This window comes from Aythya ferina (assembly GCF_964211825.1).
Source record: "Aythya ferina genome assembly, chromosome: 1".
Taxonomy (NCBI): domain Eukaryota; kingdom Metazoa; phylum Chordata; class Aves; order Anseriformes; family Anatidae; genus Aythya; species Aythya ferina.
Window position 1 is genome coordinate 2,469,629 of NC_140296.1, and position 18,005 is coordinate 2,487,633.

At 45.9% G+C, this 18,005-nt stretch overlaps 1 protein-coding gene across 2 annotated transcripts in view; it reads left to right on the forward strand.

Moving 5' to 3' along the window:
• The window catches only part of UVRAG (UV radiation resistance associated), a 92,730-nt gene continuing 74,725 nt past the window's right edge, over positions 1–18,005 (forward strand). The window contains exons 1-3 of one of the 2 annotated variants that reach the window (XM_084494857.1): positions 1–254; positions 14,506–14,623; positions 15,894–15,928. In XM_084494857.1, coding sequence (XP_084350983.1) covers positions 168–254; positions 14,506–14,623; positions 15,894–15,928 — 240 coding nt within the window. In that variant the 5' untranslated portion in view covers positions 1–167. The remainder of the gene's footprint in view (positions 255–14,505; positions 14,624–15,893; positions 15,929–18,005) is intronic. The other variant, XM_084494858.1, reaches the window with a different exon arrangement.

Sequence of the window (18,005 nt, forward strand, 5' to 3'; positions counted from 1 at the left end):
TGGCTCCGTAGCGAACGGCGCGGGTCGCTGGTGCCGCCGCCATTAACCCCTTCGTGCCCGGCGGCGGCGGCAGCAGCGGCGAGGGGGGGCCCCGCCGGGTCCATGCCCAGCAGCAGCTGCAGCAGCCGCCGGTCGGCCGCCGCTGCTGCTGCCCCGCCGCCCCTAGGATGATGATGAGCTCGGCCGCCGGCCCCGCCGCCTTGCCCCCGGGCTCCGGCAGCCGGGCCTTGCATGTGGAGCTGCCCTCGCAGCAGGTAAGGCGCGAAAAGGGGAGGGGGGGGGGGGGGTTGTGAGGGGTGGGGGCGCCCTGAGGTGGAAAGGGGGGATCCATGAGGTGAAAGGGGGGATCCATGAGGTGAATAAGGGGTTTATTGAGGTGAAAAGGGGGGTTCTTGAGGTGAAGGGGGGGAGTGCTGAGGTGTGAGGGTGTTTTGAGGTGAAATGGGGGGGGTCCCTGGGGTTTGGGGGTGTGTTGAGGTGAAGGGGGGGGATCTGTGGGGTATGGGGGAGCTCTGAGGTGAAGGAGGGGGACCCTGAGGTGAAAGGGGGGGGGATACTGAGGTGTGAGGGTGTTTTGAGGTGAAAAGGGGGGGTTCCTGGGGTTTGGGGGTGTGTTGAGGTGAAGAGGGGGCTCTCTGAGGTGAAAGGGGGGACCCCCGTGGGTTTGGGGGCTCCTCTGAGGTGAAGGAAGGGGTCCTGAGGTGAAAGGGGGGCTCCATGGGGTAAGGGGGAGCCCTGAGGTGAATAGGGGGTGTCCTGAGGTGAAAGGGGGCTCTCCTGAGGTGTGAGGGTGTTTTGAGGTGGAATGAGGGGGGTCTTTTGGCATTTGGGGGTGTGTTTTAAATGAAGAGGGGTGACCCTGAGGTGAAGGGGGTGTTCCCCTGAGGTCTGGGTTACTCTGAGGTGAAATGGGGGGGATCCTGGGATTTGGGGGTGTGTTGAGGTGAAGAGGGGTCTCTGTGGAATGTGGGGGAGCTCTGAGGTCAAGGAGGGGGACCCTGAGTTTAAAGGGGGGTCTGCTGAGGTGAAGAGGGACTCCCTGGAGGTGTGAGGGTGTTTTGAGGTGAAATGAGGGGATCCTTGGGGTTTGGGGGTGTGTTGAGGTGAAGGGGGAGCTCCCTGAGGTGAAAGGAGGGAGTCCCTTGGGTTTGGGGGCTCCTCTGAGGTGAACAGGGGGGTCCTGAGGTGAACAGGAGCTCCCCAGAGTTGTGGGGGTGTCTTGGGGTGTAAAGGAGGCTTTACCTTAGGTGTGGGGGTCCCTTGAGGTGATGGGGGGGACTCTCTGGGGTACGAGGACCCCTTGAGGTGAAAGGACGGGATCCTTGGGGTGCCTTGAGGAGAAGGGAGGGCTGACTGCGGGGCGTATTCTGGAAAGGAGTGAAAACTCCCCTCCCCGGCACATCCTTTCTTCGCCGAGCTCCGTTTTTCCTGTTTGCTGATGCTTGGCTTTTGGGTTACTGGGCAGCCGTCCCACGGAGCCTGGCGCTTTCATTTCGGGCAGCATTGGGAGCAAGGTGAAGCGAGGCAGCCTGGGCTCCGCTCGAGGGTTTAGCAATCCTTTGGCCTGTGCCCTTTCCCCTCCTGTGGCTCCAGCGGTGCTGCAGGGGCGTAGTGACCGAGCATGTTTTTGCTTTTCTGCAGAAATTCAGTGCTAGGGAAGTCCTGGAAGTTTTGGGGCGCTGTTGGTGGTGTTATGATCGAGGCACGTGGCCTGAGCTGCTTCAGTTGGGTCCTTCCAGGTGTGAAAACAAAGCATTCCTGGAGGAAAAAATAAATAGATCACCTCATTTCCAGCTGCCACAACCTCTCCTGGGGTGGGAGCGACTTACCAGGCCCTCAGAGGAAGGATGGAGGTGGCTCTTGGCTGCGGGAGCAGTGCCGGTACTGACCCTGAGTTGAGGGTCTCTCTTTTGGGTGAACTTTGCAGGGTGCTGAGCGTCGTTCAGGGTATCAAGTACCGCCTTCTGCCTGCTAAATTCCTGGTTTTATTCTTTCCCAGGCTTGTGCAAGAACCGAGTGCGCGCTGCAGGGAGAAGCCTTAGTATTAGTCACTGGAATTCATTTGTGAAAGTGAGACCAAAACAATTTTTTTTTCCTGTTTTTCCTCTGGGAGTAGAAACTTTTGTAGGAGTTCGTAGGAACAGAAACTGAACCGTCAATTAGAGGCTGCTGCAGCCAAGTAAATATTTAGTTTGAGTTCTGTAGGATGTTGGTGGAGATGCTGCAGAAATGTGAATTGTAGCAAGCAGCAGCCTGCAACAGTCTGAAGTGTTTTGTCGTGTGCTCTGCAAATACAGGGCCTGTGCGTCTGTGTTTTGTGCCAGTGCTTGCCATCGGATTGAAAAGCTCTGAAAATAAAGTCTCATATGCAGATAATACAGGGAAAGAGGAGGATTTGTTATCTGAGCTTCGAAGTCTCTTACTGAACTGCAAAATGCCTTTGAGGGGCTGCCTCCCCGAGGGTGTTTTACTGCAGAAATGAGAAATCGAATGGAAAAGCCATTGCAGTTCAGTGCTCCACCTGAATAATGCAAGAAATGTGTCTGATCCGAGCGGGTGCTGTGTAATACGAGGTAATGTTTGCTACCTGCTAGCACAGAATGTGACCCAGTGATTTGTTTCACTAGGCAGTTCTTGGCAGAACACCTGGTGCTGCCTTTTTGGAGTATAAGGATGAACGTGAGGTGGTTGAAGTCATGGTTATGAATCTCTAAAGAGTAAATTCTTAAACTTGTGAGCTTGAGGTGAGTGCTTTCAGTGGCCGAAGGTGTGATTTCAGTTTAGATTTAATATGACCTGTAGATGTAGATCTCAGTTTAGACTTAATATTACCCATACCTTAATGCGATTACATGTGGGATGACCTGGCCTAACACTGTATTTTGCTTTTTTCTCTCTTTTAAATGGGAGAAATTGATGGTGGAGCTGTAAAGAAATGCATCTGGTTAGCCTCAATTCCATTTTTTGTCCTTAATTGTTCCACAATGTCCCTTTTTTTTTCTCCTCCTGAAGTGTCTTGAAACAACTGCAGTTGAAAGCAGAAATTCTTCAGCATTATCTCTTCCCAGCTGCTTGGTGCAAGAAAGCCAGGAGCGTCGTGATAACTTCTTACTGGTTTGCAAAAGCTTAGAAGAAACTTTTCAGTCCTGTCTTTATAAGCAGTTCAAAGGAATGGGGGGACTCAGACCTTTCAGGCTTACAATCGAGGTGGAAGAATTTGGCCAAAAAATGCAGTCTTTAACGTAGAGCGGGCAGTCACGCTGCAGTCAGATGATCTGCTGGATGTTACTGTGTTAATTACTGACCAAAAAAGATACCGTGTGTGGTTGGCTAGGGGCAGGAGCTTGCTAGAGCAGCCTGCTTGGACTTCAGCACCAGAGCTTCCAGCACTTAAACTTCTCCTTCGTGCTCAAATTGAGAAACTTTTGCTGTTGATTCCGGCTTTACTCCTTTCTTGTGAAAAAGGTGGATTATGATGGGGGGAGGCAAACAAAACCCAGCGTGGATTTCAGTGTAACAGGCGGGTGCACATTCAGATGTGCCTCTTTGCATGGGACATGAAATGTCACTTCTGAAGTGATGCTTCACAGCTCATCCCTGAACAGTTTCACTCTACACCAGCCACAAGGAAGAAAAAAAAAAAAGCTCATCAGCTGCTTGACTATCAGCCAGCTAGGAGGTAAAAAGTTGGGGCTGCTCCTGTCGTGATGTTCACAGGTCTGACTGAGCAGCTGCAGGAAGCTTTCTTCTGGAGATCACCTGTGAATTACTTCCAAATTATTGGAGAAAACTACACGTGGTGTTTTGTGCCTGTAAGGGGACCAAGTAGCACTTCCATCTCTAGTAGCAAGACCAGCGTTTTCCCAGGAAGTTGTTCAGCTCTTGGGCCCCTACTATTGATAACTTGATGTAGAAAAGAATTCTGCTCTCTGGGTAATGGACAGGGGAGAAAAAAGCCAGCTGTTACAGTTACTAGGAGCTGTACTCAGTTAATTTTCTTCTTTCAGAGGTTTTAATTCCAACTCAGTGCTGGAAAATTGTGTTTGTGTGCCCTGTTGTGCTTATTAACTCCTAGGTGGGTTTCAAAGGCGAGTGACTTAAAGGCTTTGAATGTGTTGCTCAGGAGGGTGCGTTTGGGGGAGCTGTGAATGTGGACGTGGTGGTAAGAAGGGAAGGGGTGAGCTGTGTCACTGTGCGTAGCCACGAACGTTATCAGGCCAAAATCTGGGTAACCCAGCATCTTCTGTGTCTTTCAGCTTGTAGCCATCTGCTGTCAGGTGATGAAAGCTGTGGAGTGGAGCAGCAAAGAGTTTTCAGCCCCAAAGCTCAGGCAGAGCAAATGTTCAGTGAAACTTCACAGGGCCATTCTGTAGCCTTCAGTCACTGGACTGGTTCCACGTTGAGCCACATGAAACTTCCTTGCTCTCCATCACCTCTGTTTACACCCGGTGCTGATAAGGACTTGTCAGGCTAGATGTGGGCTGGTTTCGTGGAAGGCACGTTGGTATTTCCAGTAGTTGGGTAAAACCATCGTGAGGCCAGGATGTATTTTCTCTTATCCCAGTATTGCTCAAGCAATTGGTTTTCCCTGTCCTAAACATTCTTGGCAGGGAGAAGTCCCTTGTTTTGACTACTGAAGATGAAAACCAGACTGAGGAATTGAAGGACTTCAGCCAGCCAAACAAGGCTCTGAAGCAAACACCTAGGGGTAGGAAGTCCCCCAGAAATCTTTGAGTGTGAAACCACATTGTAAGATTTCCCTTCCATAACTTGCCTGTGATGGAAAGGGATTGAACTCGAAGACCGTGAAGGGATTTTTTTGGGTTTATATTCTTATTCTGTGGTTCTTACTGTAAAGAAGTAAGTAGCTGTACAAGAAACTTCCCATTGAGCTACATTTATTTAAATAATGTATGCTGAACATCGAGGAGTCGTGGAGCTTTTGGTGTTTCTAGTAGTTGGATGAGCTTGAGATACTTACCTCAGAAACGTGTTACCGCGCTGTGTGAAGCCAGGATACAAAGGAATGGAAGTCACGAGTGAAGTGAACTGCAAAGCAAGAGGTAGAAAGAACTTTCCAGGAACAAAATCACTTCTTGTCTGAAAGTATTTCTGGTTTTGGTAGTAAATCCCAGCTTATTTTTAGCAGTCGGAAGCGACGATCCAGGGTAATTAAATACCTCAGGTACGCACATGCTTTTGATATTTGATGCCATCAAAGCGAGTTGAGGTAAAGCAACATGAGGTGAATTAGAACGAGCTGAAAATTTCCAATTTCCTTGCTTTAAAGATGCACGCAGCTCATAAATAACGTGGGCACTGTGGCATAAACGGGTGATTGAAGGTGTTGGCAGCTGAGTTTGCGAGGCGTTGCATGTGGGAGAAGTGAAGAAACCTGCTCCTTGGGCTTGTGGCCGCACACGTACCAGTTCTGCAGTGAAAACAGTCTGCAAAAAGCATCTCTTCTGGAGGCAGCTTTCTGTTGCTATTGTTACATACTCCAGTGAGTAATAAGAAAACAAATCTGACTCTTAAATATTTGACTTCCTCTTTCCTACGAAGTGTGCTGGGGGAAATTTGAAAGGCAGATGGAAAGTGGTGCATTTGAATGCTGCTTTCACTTCTCTCTGACACACACGGTCTACAAACACGGAGCGGGGAGGGAAGAAACCCTCCAGTAAAACACCAACGTGGGAGTGTTGACCTGGTGATCACATACACTGCTTTCTCCAGCTGCATCGAGGTCTGGCACTTCACAGAGACAGATGCCAGTTAGGGGGAAGTAGCTGCTGTGAAACTGGAGCTGTAGCCCTAAAATTGCAACTAATCTGGTTTAGGTCTGCCTGTTAATCTGGGGCTAGATTATTGCTTTGTATAATGTACTTTCCCCCCACACACACTTAGGAGTGTAAGTGTGTTTTGTAGGCTGATTTCTAAATATGATCTGTAGGAGACTGCTCTGTCAGCTGTAGTAAATCAGATTTGATGCTTTATTTAGGAAATACGGGGGGGGGGGGGGGGCATCAGAAAATATTCTTAACTGGGTGAAGGAAAGATTTCCATAATTGATAAAGACTCATTCCGTATTTATAAAGAGAGGGTTACTGCTCTGCCCTCGGTTTGTCATCCTCTAAGATCATAAACATTAATAAGCTTCAGGTTATTATTAATCAGCACGTGCTGTTCCTTGTGTAACATGTTGCATGCCTAAAATTAGGCGGTCCTTTAGGGTCAGAAGGGCCTTTGCTTTGGTTTTGTTGATGCTCGGCTCCATCAGGCCGTGTGTAATATTTTTGGGTCATCCTTCTGAGCATCATGTTCTCCTCTGGAATACCTGGCTCGTTCCCACAGCTCCCGTGTGTGAATGCTGAGCTGTCTGAGGTGAGGTTAAAGGCTTGAGATTTCTCCAAAGTGTCACAAAGCTGTTTGTGGGGTGAGGCTTGTACCTCTTCTCTCTCCTACCCCGTGGTAGGGGTCCCTTCTTGCATCAAAGAAGCAGTTCTGGGTTTGGCCTCTCCTCTTGCGAGAGAGTAAATATTTATTTAGGCAAACTCCAGTAAGGAGCAGCTGTCTTTTTAGCTGCTTCTTAAAGGTGTTTGTTTAAGATGAGAGTATTTTATGTGTGTAATCCCTTGTTATTTGTACCTTAAATAAGCAGCCAGCAAGAGGGGCTTTGTCTGGCCAGTGGGGTCGGTGCCTGTAGGATTTTCTCAGCCTCAGAGCAATATTTTCGTGCACACCAGGAGTTCTTGCTCTTTGGAGTTGGGTTGTTTGCCAGCTCGCTTGGGCTGTTGCTGTTGTGGTGACCATAACCAAACACAGCTGTTGAAATAATACAGAGACGGAGCTTGATTTGCCTAAGCCCCTGCGTGGCCTTAGGATTTTGGTATTGAATCCTTCCTGCTAACGTTAAATTGAAGTAAATTGTGTTTTTATCACACCAAACCATCCTGGTTGTATCCTGAGACTGAACAGCTGTGCCTTCTGGCCCTGTCCCTACCTCACCTTTTAAATAAGAGGCTCTTTCAGCCTCTTCCTGCAGCGATGAGCACAGATCGATTTGGGATGTGGGAAGAAGGATGAAGATGGAGGGGACCAGTGAAAAGCATGAACAGGGAGCCTGCACTGCATTTCCATCCTCTTCTTGGTTGTCTCCTTGGTTCTGACTCTAGGAGAGTGATGTGGATTTTTGGTGTGAGATAATAGTGTACAAAAAGGAAGTTTCTTGCTGCTGTATGGTCGCTGGCTGCTCACCCCATCGCTCTGAGGTACAGCTTGGTTTCTGAGGTGCTCCCCAGGGTAAAGTCAGTTACTTAATGAGGAAAAGTCTTTGTGGCCTTGCTCAGGAGAAGGGTTGAGGTGAGGAAAGACCAGAGGGCTTAGTTCCTTTTAAAAGCAATATATAACCATTCTGCAATTATCTAATAGTTTTCTGATACTGCTGTTGCTGTTTTAGTTGGCATCAGAGGCGTATTAGAGGTTGTGCCACAGACTGCCATGTTGTGTTGAGATCGTGAAAGGCTCCTTTGCTTTCCAAAAACAATTTTTCTCCATCTGTGTCTACATATGCCATGTCAAATACGGAGCCTTTCCTTATTCCTCCTTCTCCCTGAACCAGAAGGGGAAGACTCTGTCATTTGGACAGCATCTTTAACGTGCTGACCGCTCGTGCTGAGCTTCCCAGTGCAGGGACAGGAGGAGCTGTTGCAGAAATGGATGAGTGGAAACCTTCAGCGAGTCTCAGCGTGCTCAAACGAGAGCTTCAGAGGTTTCAGACCCTTCAAAAGTCTTTCAGATGCTTGCAAGTAGTTTAAATAAAAAAAAAAAAAAAGGAAGCACTTTCATTTAAGGAACTGTAAACTACAATCCAGAATTAAACATCTGTGCAAATGTTGAGGCCATGATGAAAGTAGTCTTGTGCTCATTTAGTTGAGGTAAATAGCACTGCACAGAGCCAGCGTGTCTCGTTCCTTCCATCACATCTCGAAGGACGTGAGAGAAGAGTTGTCTTTATGTATGTTTTATTTTCACAGGAAAAATGCAGCTACAGTCCTACAGTGTCTATGAACTGGTGTGGGCCTCAGGTGTTACTCATACAGGTATAAAAGGCAGTTGTCAGAAGGAAGTTTAATTATTTAAAAAGGCAAAGAAGCTCCTGAACTGCTGCTGGATCCCATCATTTGTCACGAGGAGACTGAGATACGAAGGGGGTGCAATTATAGGGAGATCAGCAAATGGCTTGCTGACCTATTGATGGTTTTTGACCTACCGGTGGTTGTGTGAGGGCCTCGCTGCCTCCAAGTGTGTGCTGAAAAGACGTTAAAACAGAATTCCCCAAATTCCTTATGGTTTGGCCTACAGAACTGAATAGCAAACGCTTCTGCTTTGCTCCTGAAATAGACCCAAAGTCCTGTTTGATTCTCTTGACTCAGAGCTGTCAAAAGATGAACCGTGGAAAGTGAAGTTGCAAAACCTCTGCGTAGATCTTCCCAGCAGGCGTGTAAAGCAGAGGACAGCATTTTCTTGTCATTCCTTGAGTACTACAAGCAGGGGTTTCAAGTAGCCATGCAGCTGAAAAGCTTTGCTCTTGAAGGCTTTGCCTACTGCTGCAAGCTAGGCCAGCCCTTTTGGGAGGTCTGAAAATTTAAGGCAGGCTGAAAATGCATCAAAAATTGATGCTGTATGAATTCGTGTCTACCTTTTGACTGCTGAGTACTCGGGTCACACGGCTGCTGCTCACTTCACACTGTTGCAGATAAATGAAAGCAGGTAGATGGTGAAAATCTGGGGAATCCGCATGTTGTGATATCAAGGTGCTGTGATGACAAATAATGCCCATGTTGGCTAAATACAGCTTGTTATTTTGATAAACTTGTTAGAACTCAAGCTTTTATGCTTTAAGGGAAATGAAAAAATGACTGAGAGCCACGCAAGTGTTCAGCCCCACACAGCTGATCTGAAAAGCTCGGTTCTGTCGAGTTTGAAATAATGAGATTTGCTGCAGTGACATTTCTGTTCCGAGCTAATCTTTGCACCCTGCTTTCATGCTAAAATAGCTGGAAGGATTTTGCTTAAATTCTTCCAGAGTCACTGCGGGTCATCAAGCATGCGAGCTAGGAAAATCTTAAGGAAGCTGGGGGAAACGGGGAATGTGTGGCAGCTTGTGCAGAGGTCAGGCTTGATCCTGGCCTGGAAAGAATTCACGGAATATTTCTTCTAAAGAAAGGCAACAGGCTGAAAAATGGAGAGAGTGTCTGAAGGCAAAGACAGCATCTTGGTGTTAAAAATTCTTACAGGTAGGGTACCCTATTTGTGGCTAAATAAACAGAATTGGTGGTGAGGCTGTAACCCCTGTTGAAAATCTTTTATAATATAACTTTTGGAGAAAAATGGATCGCTTTTCAGGTAAGCAGGCCGCTGGGAGAACCCCCAGGGCTGAGTTGCTTTTGGCAACGCCGTGCTCCTGAAGTCATTTCTGTAAGTTTAGGCTTTGCTTGTTCGGGATGGCTTCCAGCCTTGTCACGCTGGTTTCACCCCGGTGTTTACACTGTATGGAAAGACAAGGTTGTGCCCTCCCTGTCCTCCCCCATGTGCTGGTCCTTTCTTGAATTAGGCGAAATTGAGCTTGTAAGATGCCTTGCCCTTGATACGGGTTATGTGGGGTGTCACTGGGAATTATTTGATAGCATCAAAGTGGAGGGGCTGTGAGGATGATTTTTTTTTTTTTTTTTTTTTTTTATAAACCCATAGCTGAATTGGAAGAATTCTTCCTGGCCAAATTTAAACTTCCTTCAGGAAGATGTGTTCACGTTTACTGGGTCCCTGAACAGTTAGATTATCCCAACAACTTGTGAATCCCGCTCAGGAGCGTGGATGCAGGCAGGATGCTGACATCCCTGTAACATCTGGAGGAGTGCTAACGTGTCTGCGAAGAACAAGAACTCCTGAGCAGGTTTGTTGAAAGAGTGGATGTGAGAGAGGGCAGTAGGAGAGAGGTGAGGGATAAAAAACAGCAAAGCCTCTTCCTTTTCCCAGCAGCTCATCCCAGGGCTAATAAAACAGGCTCCACGGCAGGAAGAATGGGCTGAATGTTGCCCAAATTTATCATCTGAGCTTCCCAGTTCGTGGCTGGAGCCAGAGCTGGTGGTGTAATAGATCAGCAGCAGAGACAGCAAACTGTCTGCGTTCTCCCCCAGCCTGCACAGAGCTCTGTTTGCTTCTGGGGTCACCGGATTCTTGTGAGAGAATAACAAAGTGATGCAGACGGGGCAGGAGTTGGAACTCTACGTTCCTGGTTTTGCTGCCCATTGTGTGACCTTGAGCAAATAATGAGGAAATGCCAGGAATGCTTGAGGTGCTTATAGGTAGTCCCTGCTCCTTGTGGCTCCCTGAGCAGCTGAGTTCAGGCTACAGCAGCGCACAGCCCCTCTGTTTTTTGACTCTGTCCCTCTTCTCTGCTGCCCTCTCCCCCATTTCTGCAGGGATGTTGTTCATGGTAAGGGATTGTTAGCCATATTCGCTCGTGTTTTTGTTGGATTAGCTTTATCGTTCCAGCTCCTCAAGCCCAAAGGGAAGCAGAGTGTGGTGTCTGGATCAGTTTAAGCTGCTGAATTAAAGAAAAAATTTATCCTTCCTCTTCTCCTGCTGTTCACTGCTTTTGTGGTGGGTGCATCTGTGGTGAGCTGAATTGGAGGAACCTGCTTGAGTTTAAAACTAGCTCTTTTTGCTCGTTTTACCTTGGCTGCATTCTCTGACCCTCACCACGAAACAGCACAAACCCACAAGAAAACACTGAGGGACGGGGGGCAAACAGCTGGATCTTCGTGGTGGTATTTTAGGTACTTCCAGGTCGTGGTATCTGTGTGTGGAGGGAAGTGAAACGTGAAGGGACTGGGTGTTTTCAGGCCTTGAAAGCTCAGAAGACTTGGTAGGCCGAAGAGCTGTGGGATCATCTGCTGAAAAAGCAGAGCATTAACAAGGATGTTGGTCAAAATGCTTTATTCTGCAGTGGCCTGACTTGTTTATGGCCTGCAGTAAATCTGGAAGGATTCCCAGAAGGTCATTGAATAGGAACAGCAGATACATTAACCAGCTGATAATAGTTCTTCAGAACGATGAAAACAGAGTGCTTTCCTTAAATAAAAAGAGACCCCTGACTTTTGAGAGGATCTGGTCATCACTGTGCATGGAAAGTCCCGCGTTGTAGCAGCTCCAGAACTAATTTCTTTCATGTAGGTTAAAGAAACTGGAGACGGGTGGTGAGTGGTGCTTCTCAGGGGTTGGTATTGGGACTGGAGCTGTTTAACAGCTTTGATGTGGACAGTGGGATTGAGTGCACCCTCAGCGGGTTTGCTGATGGCACCGAGCTGATGACGTGATGCTCAGGGGCTGGGAGAGCTGGGGGTGGTGGGCCTGGGGAAGAGAAGGCCCCGGGGGCAGGAAAGCTGGGGAGGGACTCTTGGTCAGGGCTGGGGGGCCAGGACGAGGGGCAGCAGCTGGAGCCTGGCAGGGGGGAGGCTTTGGGAAGAAATTGGGAAGAAATTCTGCCTGCTGAGGGCCTGGCCCAGGCTGCCCAGAGGAGCTGGGGACCTTTCTGTGTCTCTGTGACTGTAGAAACACTACGTAGCAGCTGCTTCTACTCAATTACAACTCAGGCTAGCAGTTAAATCAAATGATAATAAGGCCTACCGTGCAATTTCCCTGCTTCGTTAACTTTCTTGTGAAGTGCAATGGCCGAGGACAACCGTGGCAATCAAACAAACTCTCATGTCACAAACCCTAACGTCAGCTGCTCGACCTGCTCCTGTTCCACCACCGCACCAAGCAGCGATCCAGACTCGCCGTCACCGGGGCTGCGCGTGCCAAATCCAGAGCTGCAGGAGAAGTTAAATTTCCTTTCTAATGCTGTCACTTCTGCCTGTCAGAGCTTAGCTAAATCAGGGCTCTGGTGAAAAATAATATTTTTACAACGAGAGATCTTATTAAGATGCCTAGCGTGGTGGCTGAGATCTTCGGCGTTGCGTTGCTGATAGACTGCGAGCTGTTTGAGGAGCCTGTGGTGAGAATTATCTGTCCTTATCTGCATATTTTGCTTATCTTATTTTAAGAAAGCAAATCCTGAGCAATCAGCTTGTGGTGAGCACAGCTGGCCTCTTCCAAGTTCTGTGACTCAGGAGGTTGCCAAAGCCTTTTTTTATATATAAATTTTTAGCGCTGGTGTTTTGATTTTAAATTGGGTTTTCTGGAAGGGCTCTTTTGGAATGGTTGCAGAACATCTCATCTGCAAGCGATCCCTTCTTGAGACGAAGATTTTTTGGCACTTTTATAACCAGAACAATGAGCTAAAACGTGTCTCTAATGAGAAATGACTACTTTTTCCTGCTTCACCTGAAAATAAGAGGATTATTTGCACCTGTTGTATTCAGGGTGAAGTGTAATGGGTCACTTCTTTATAAAAACTGGCTTCTGCACTTCACAGTGCCTGGCTGTGAGCTGCTTTTCCCTTGGCTTCTGAAAGCCCCAGGCTGTAGCCTCACCTGTAGCTGAAGCTGTTTCTCGTAATGAAAATTACGAGACAGATAGGAGGTAAAACTTAGCAGAGATTTGAAAACACCTTGGAAATAAAGGTCACTGTCACAGGACAGCTGCAAGGCTGCGAAGGATTTTAGCGCCGGTTTAACTCGTCTCTTGGATTTGCCTCTGTAGCTGATGGTCTCCTGGCTAAAGCTAATTATCTTCGGTCAGGGGAGGTTAATTAGCTCCGAGAGCTGCCTCCGCAGAGCTCCGAGGGAATCTGAATAATGCGATGTGGCATCAGTGATGTCGTGGGCAACTGGGAGGTGCAACTGGGAAGTCGCACAGCACGGAGATAAGAACTTGGCTGAGGTCTTCAACATGCAAGTGGAAGTTATGATGCTTGAGAGCTTTTTGAAACTATATAATAAAGGAGGAGGAACTGGTTTGACTTCACTTGAGGGTTACTTCGTTGTAACACACTGCTTGAACCAGTCACACAATGAGCTTGCAATCCTACAAGGACCCAGAGAAAGTTGCCCTCTTTGGGTGTTTTGGTAACAGAGTTGCTCTTGGGAAGTGGGCAGGAGAACTGCACAGCTTTGAGATCTGAAATAATGTACAAAGGTCCATATATTTTTTAAGTGAACCTTATTCTTCCAGCTGACATTCTTGATACCAATTTCTAACAAAAAAAAAAAGTGTAGCCTTGCAATTAAGCTGCTTACAAGATTACTATTTTTTAAATTTTATATCACATGCATATACTAGTAAGCAGTTGTGCTGTGATGTTTCTTGGCATCCTTTCTCAGGCCCTGTTTTTACAGTCTTAAGTCGTAAATAAGACTCCAGAAACAAGGCTGGAGCTTATTCAGCAGTGGCTGTGGGTCTGTCACGTGAACAGAGATGTGAGAGTCCTCCTTCCAAACCTGATGCTGGCCTTTCAGCCCTTGTTAAAAACCCAGGACAAACTGCAGGCAGACAAGTTGCTGTCTCTTGGTTTTGCGAGCGTTTCAAGTCCTCTTCTGGCAGATGCAGGAGGGTTTCTCTGAAGGTGGATCCAGACGGGCAGCCTAACACTGTTTCTGGGGAGAAAGCAGCATGCTGTGAAAGGAAGCATGGGGTAAAAGGATGTATTAAACCAGTTGTTTGAGGCTTGTAGGTGGTTTGTGGCCATCCCAAAAGGACAGGGAGCCATTTGTTCACATCCCTGGGGTAGGTGGGGGAGACACTGGTAGGCTGAGAGATTTTGGGAGCAGGGTTTTGCAATACCATGCTGGAGGGTCTGGGGAGAGCTTTGTGCATCCAAAGTGGCAGCTTGCTGAGGGTCTGTGCTCTGCACGCACAGGTTTTCAAAACTGAAACAAGAAGCAAACTTAAGCAATAATTTCAGAAATACTAGACTGCCCTACAGAATTGCTTGAAGTAGTTAAAATGAACGATAACTTGGTAAGGATCTCTACGTGCTTTGTTTTTCATTTAAGGATGCTGTAGCAGTTTCTGGGATTGCTGTGACTTCAGGAAGCTTTGTTCATGTGGTTCTGGACTTGGTGGTGGATTATGTTAGAGATTTATCTGCTAGTTTGTGTTGGAAATAATTAAAAAGCACTCCTAATGTGCAGAACGCCTGGGTGATATTGCTGCCGTTCAGTGCTACTGGTGTCACATATGGATGGGAAATAATTAATAGTTGAGTTGTATGTGTTGAGTAAAAGTTACGTACAGGACATGAAGAATAGCTTGTTTTGTGTATCAGCATTGCTTAATCTGAGCTCATGGGGGATTGTTGTTGCTCGCCCAGACAGTTTATTGTGGCTTTGCTGAATGCTTAATGTTCACACTAGCTTTTTGCCAAAAAAAAAAAAAAAGTGAAAAAGTGGAGCGTCTGGTGTTTTTGTGACAACAATGCTTTGGAAATCGTTAAAATAAAAAAAAAAAAAAAGTAAATAATGTGATCTCACACCAAGAAATTTCTTTTTTCCTCCTTTTTAGCGCCGACTTCGTCATCTTAGGAATATTGCAGCGCGCAACATTATCAATAAGAATGGCTATCGCCTCCTGGATACGTACTTCACTCTTCACCTGTGTGATAACACCAAGATATACAAAGGTAAAGCGGGCTTCTTGCCAACTCTTTTACCAGGTGGAATTCTTATGCTGCTAATTTTCTGTCCTTTTCATGTCTTGATAACCTGCTGCCATGATTTGCTTCATCTACACTAATGGTGGAAAAGAGCTCTTTAGCTTCCTGAGCCTCATAAAATCTTACAGGGTAGGTAGGGAAGGAAGCAAAACAGGTGGCAGCTCTGGTAGAGCTTCTTAAATAAACCTATTTTTGTTGCCCTCCTTTCCCCCAGCCAAAAATTGGAGTTTAAGGAACTTCGGAGCTTCCAAGTGTGCAGAAAAGCAAAAGCTTTTGGAGCAGGAGTAGCTTTGTGTGGGAGAGAGCATTCTGCTCTGTGGGTACCAGATATTTTACAGAGCATACACCAGCACTTGCTACTATCGAAGACTGACAAAAATAGCATTGTCAGCCAGTGACAAGAAGCATCCAGTCATCTGTGCTGCTTTTGATAACTGAGTGTTAGATTCCATTTTTCTCTATTTTTTTTTTTTCCATCCCAGCCTATAGCTCCTCATTATGGAGAGATGTTATTAAAAATATATTTTTATGCTTTTTTTGATACTACCAATGCTTGGAGCTTTGCAAGTGACTTTTGTTGCTTCCACATTTTATTTCCAGGAGTAGAACCTTGCTTTTTGAAGATGCTGTTGTAAGAATATGTAACTCTTGAGCCTCCTGCTTGGACTTTCTTGTGGTGGTTGGTCGAACCTGTAATTGATCTCTGCATCTGAAGTGTGGTTGTCAGCCTGTAGTTGTCCGCTTAAAGGCTTCGAGCTCTTTCTGGCTGGGAGAGCCAAGGTTCATGTGTCAGCAGTTGCTTATTTCCACTTAAATACAGGGTTCTTTGTACCTCTGTGAGGTGATTTGGCCGTTCACTTTCTAAGCATCCGGAACAGGTCACCCTTGCTCTTCAGGAAAGGAGTACAATTAGTTTATCCCTCCTGCACTCTTCCAGGAAGATGTCACGTAACAAACTTGTCACTTTGCAAATGGCAACCAAATGTTGTAAAGTGCTGGAACAGGTTTTTTTCCCCAGAAACCAAAGACGCAGGAATTCCTCAGGATCATCTTGGGTATAAAGATGAAACTTTTACATTTAAATAATGACTTCTAATAAGTAAGTGTCAGTGGATAGTTTAAAATTCAAATAAGTTTCTGACTAAAAGTTACTTGTTCTAGCTTTTTTATTTCAAATATTAAGATTTATATCAGTGTTTAAACTAATTTAAAGGTATTTTTTACTTTTTTTCTTTAGAGTTTTATAAGAGTGAAGTGATCAAGAATTCTCTGGTAAGTTAGTTTCATATAAGAAAACCTTTCCTTTTGAAATTGTTGTTTGCTGCAATATATAGGTTTCTCTGCTGAGTGCTGTGACCATTAAATGCATATTTTTACTCTGTTTCTGTTAGGAGCATCACGTTCATTCTCCTTTTCAGGTTCTTTCCACAAGGGTTGGAATAGAGTGGGTGACTAGTAGAAATGCATGGTTTTTATTCCAGCTGTGGAACAAGGGCCTGTTGATACCTCTGCATTTGGGACTAAACACTCCAAAGGCAGAGCGTTTTCCTGTGAAAACTGATCAGTGTTCAGGTTAAGCTTTACAGTATATCAACCCTTTAAATGCTGAGAATGCCAAATAAGCCAAGTAATGTTAGCTGAATTTTAACTCATCCCAGTAAATTTATTTCTCTCACTGAAGTATTCTTTCAGTGTCTGGGAACTGAATGTGTCATGCCTAAGGTCTGTTTACAGTTCATCCTTTTTTTTTTTTTTTTTCCCTGTTCTCTCTGGTGTTAGCAACAGAAACAGCTGCTTTTATTTAAATGTCTGCAATTTGCTTATTCAAGGGTGATTGTATATCACTTGCTGGGTGTACAGATTCATTAGAAGTGTCGTGTAGTTTAGCAACCATGGTGTAGAAGCAGAAACAAGGCATAATGTCCCAGATAAAGGGAGAATCAGACAGTGCTGTAGGATATACCACTAGATTCTTTGAAAATCCCTTTGTTGTGTAGGTGAATGGTAAGGAACACCTACCTGCATGTATAAATAAATGTGTATTCTCTGCAGAGCTAATAGGTTTAAAAAAACAGAGTATGTGAACATCTTATTTACTAAATTCTCCAATTCAGAGCAGTGGAAGGACCAGAACTGAATAGTTTACTACAATGGAGAAGGGGTAGGTCTCTGTGGGAGTAGGATGTTGCAAGTGTTGGGCAAGGCAGTCTGAAAACCTGCTGAACAGTCTCCAGTATCTGCATCAACGAGGTGGAAGTGCACCGTTAGAGCACGCTGGGCTGTAAATGCTTCAAAAGCCTCGTGAATGGAGGAAAAGCTGTCTGCAACTGCAAGGCTCTTACCTTGCTCAAGCTTGTATTTCTTGAGACCTTCGGATTTTCAGTTCTGCCTATTCCACATCAGGAAAATGAATAACAAGAAGGGAATTCAGTTGAAGGAAACAGATGATAGGAATCTATATAAAAGGTGTAGCACTGAGCAAATTCCATACATCTTCTATGGGCCTGGTATTAACAGCCTGGTGTTTTTGCTGAGTAGCTACCAAACATCTCTTTTCCTTAGGGAAACTTCCTTAAGTTTATTCCTCCTGTGAAACTTACTGGCTAGCTTTGCTCCTGCTTTTGTTGTGGAGGAATTTCCATCTTTGAGACCAGGAAATCAAGCAAGAGAGGGATGTATATATATATATTTTTTTCCTATTTCTGCATTTTGGACACCCAGTGGTTTAAGGCCTGGGGAAGTCCAAAAGTTGCATACTGGCTCTTGCCCCTATCAGTGTTGGATTGACTCTGTTTTGGTTGTAGCTTGAGCCAATTACAACAGATTCTGCAAGTCCTTATTTAAATGTTATCAGACGTGAGTCAGTTCTTGGAGTGCTGCGTGTTTGCAAATCTGGGTCCAAGTGGAATAGGAGGAAGGTCATCATTCAGCTTAACATATGCTACTTTCTTGCTGAGATGCAAGCTTGATCCCTCAGAACAAAGAGGAGCTCTTTGTGGCAACACTTGGGGATTGCCATCAGCATCGGTCAAAGAGGAGGAGAATGGAAACAAATCTGTAAATAAATTACACCAACTTAATTATTGGGGGAATAGATCAGAGTTTTAATTCAACTCTTGCAATGAAAGCTATACCCTGGTTTTCAGAAGCTAAATTATAACATGGAAAATAATGTTGCTTCCACTTTAAAAGTTCTCAAATTGGCTGTACTCAATTAATGAAGTAATCTTCAATGTTTTGTAATAGAAAGCAGCAGTTAGCTTAGGGATATGGTTTAGTGGGGGGCTGTTAGCGTTAGGTTGGAGGTTGGACTCGATGACCTTGAGGTCTCTTCCAACCTAGAAAATTC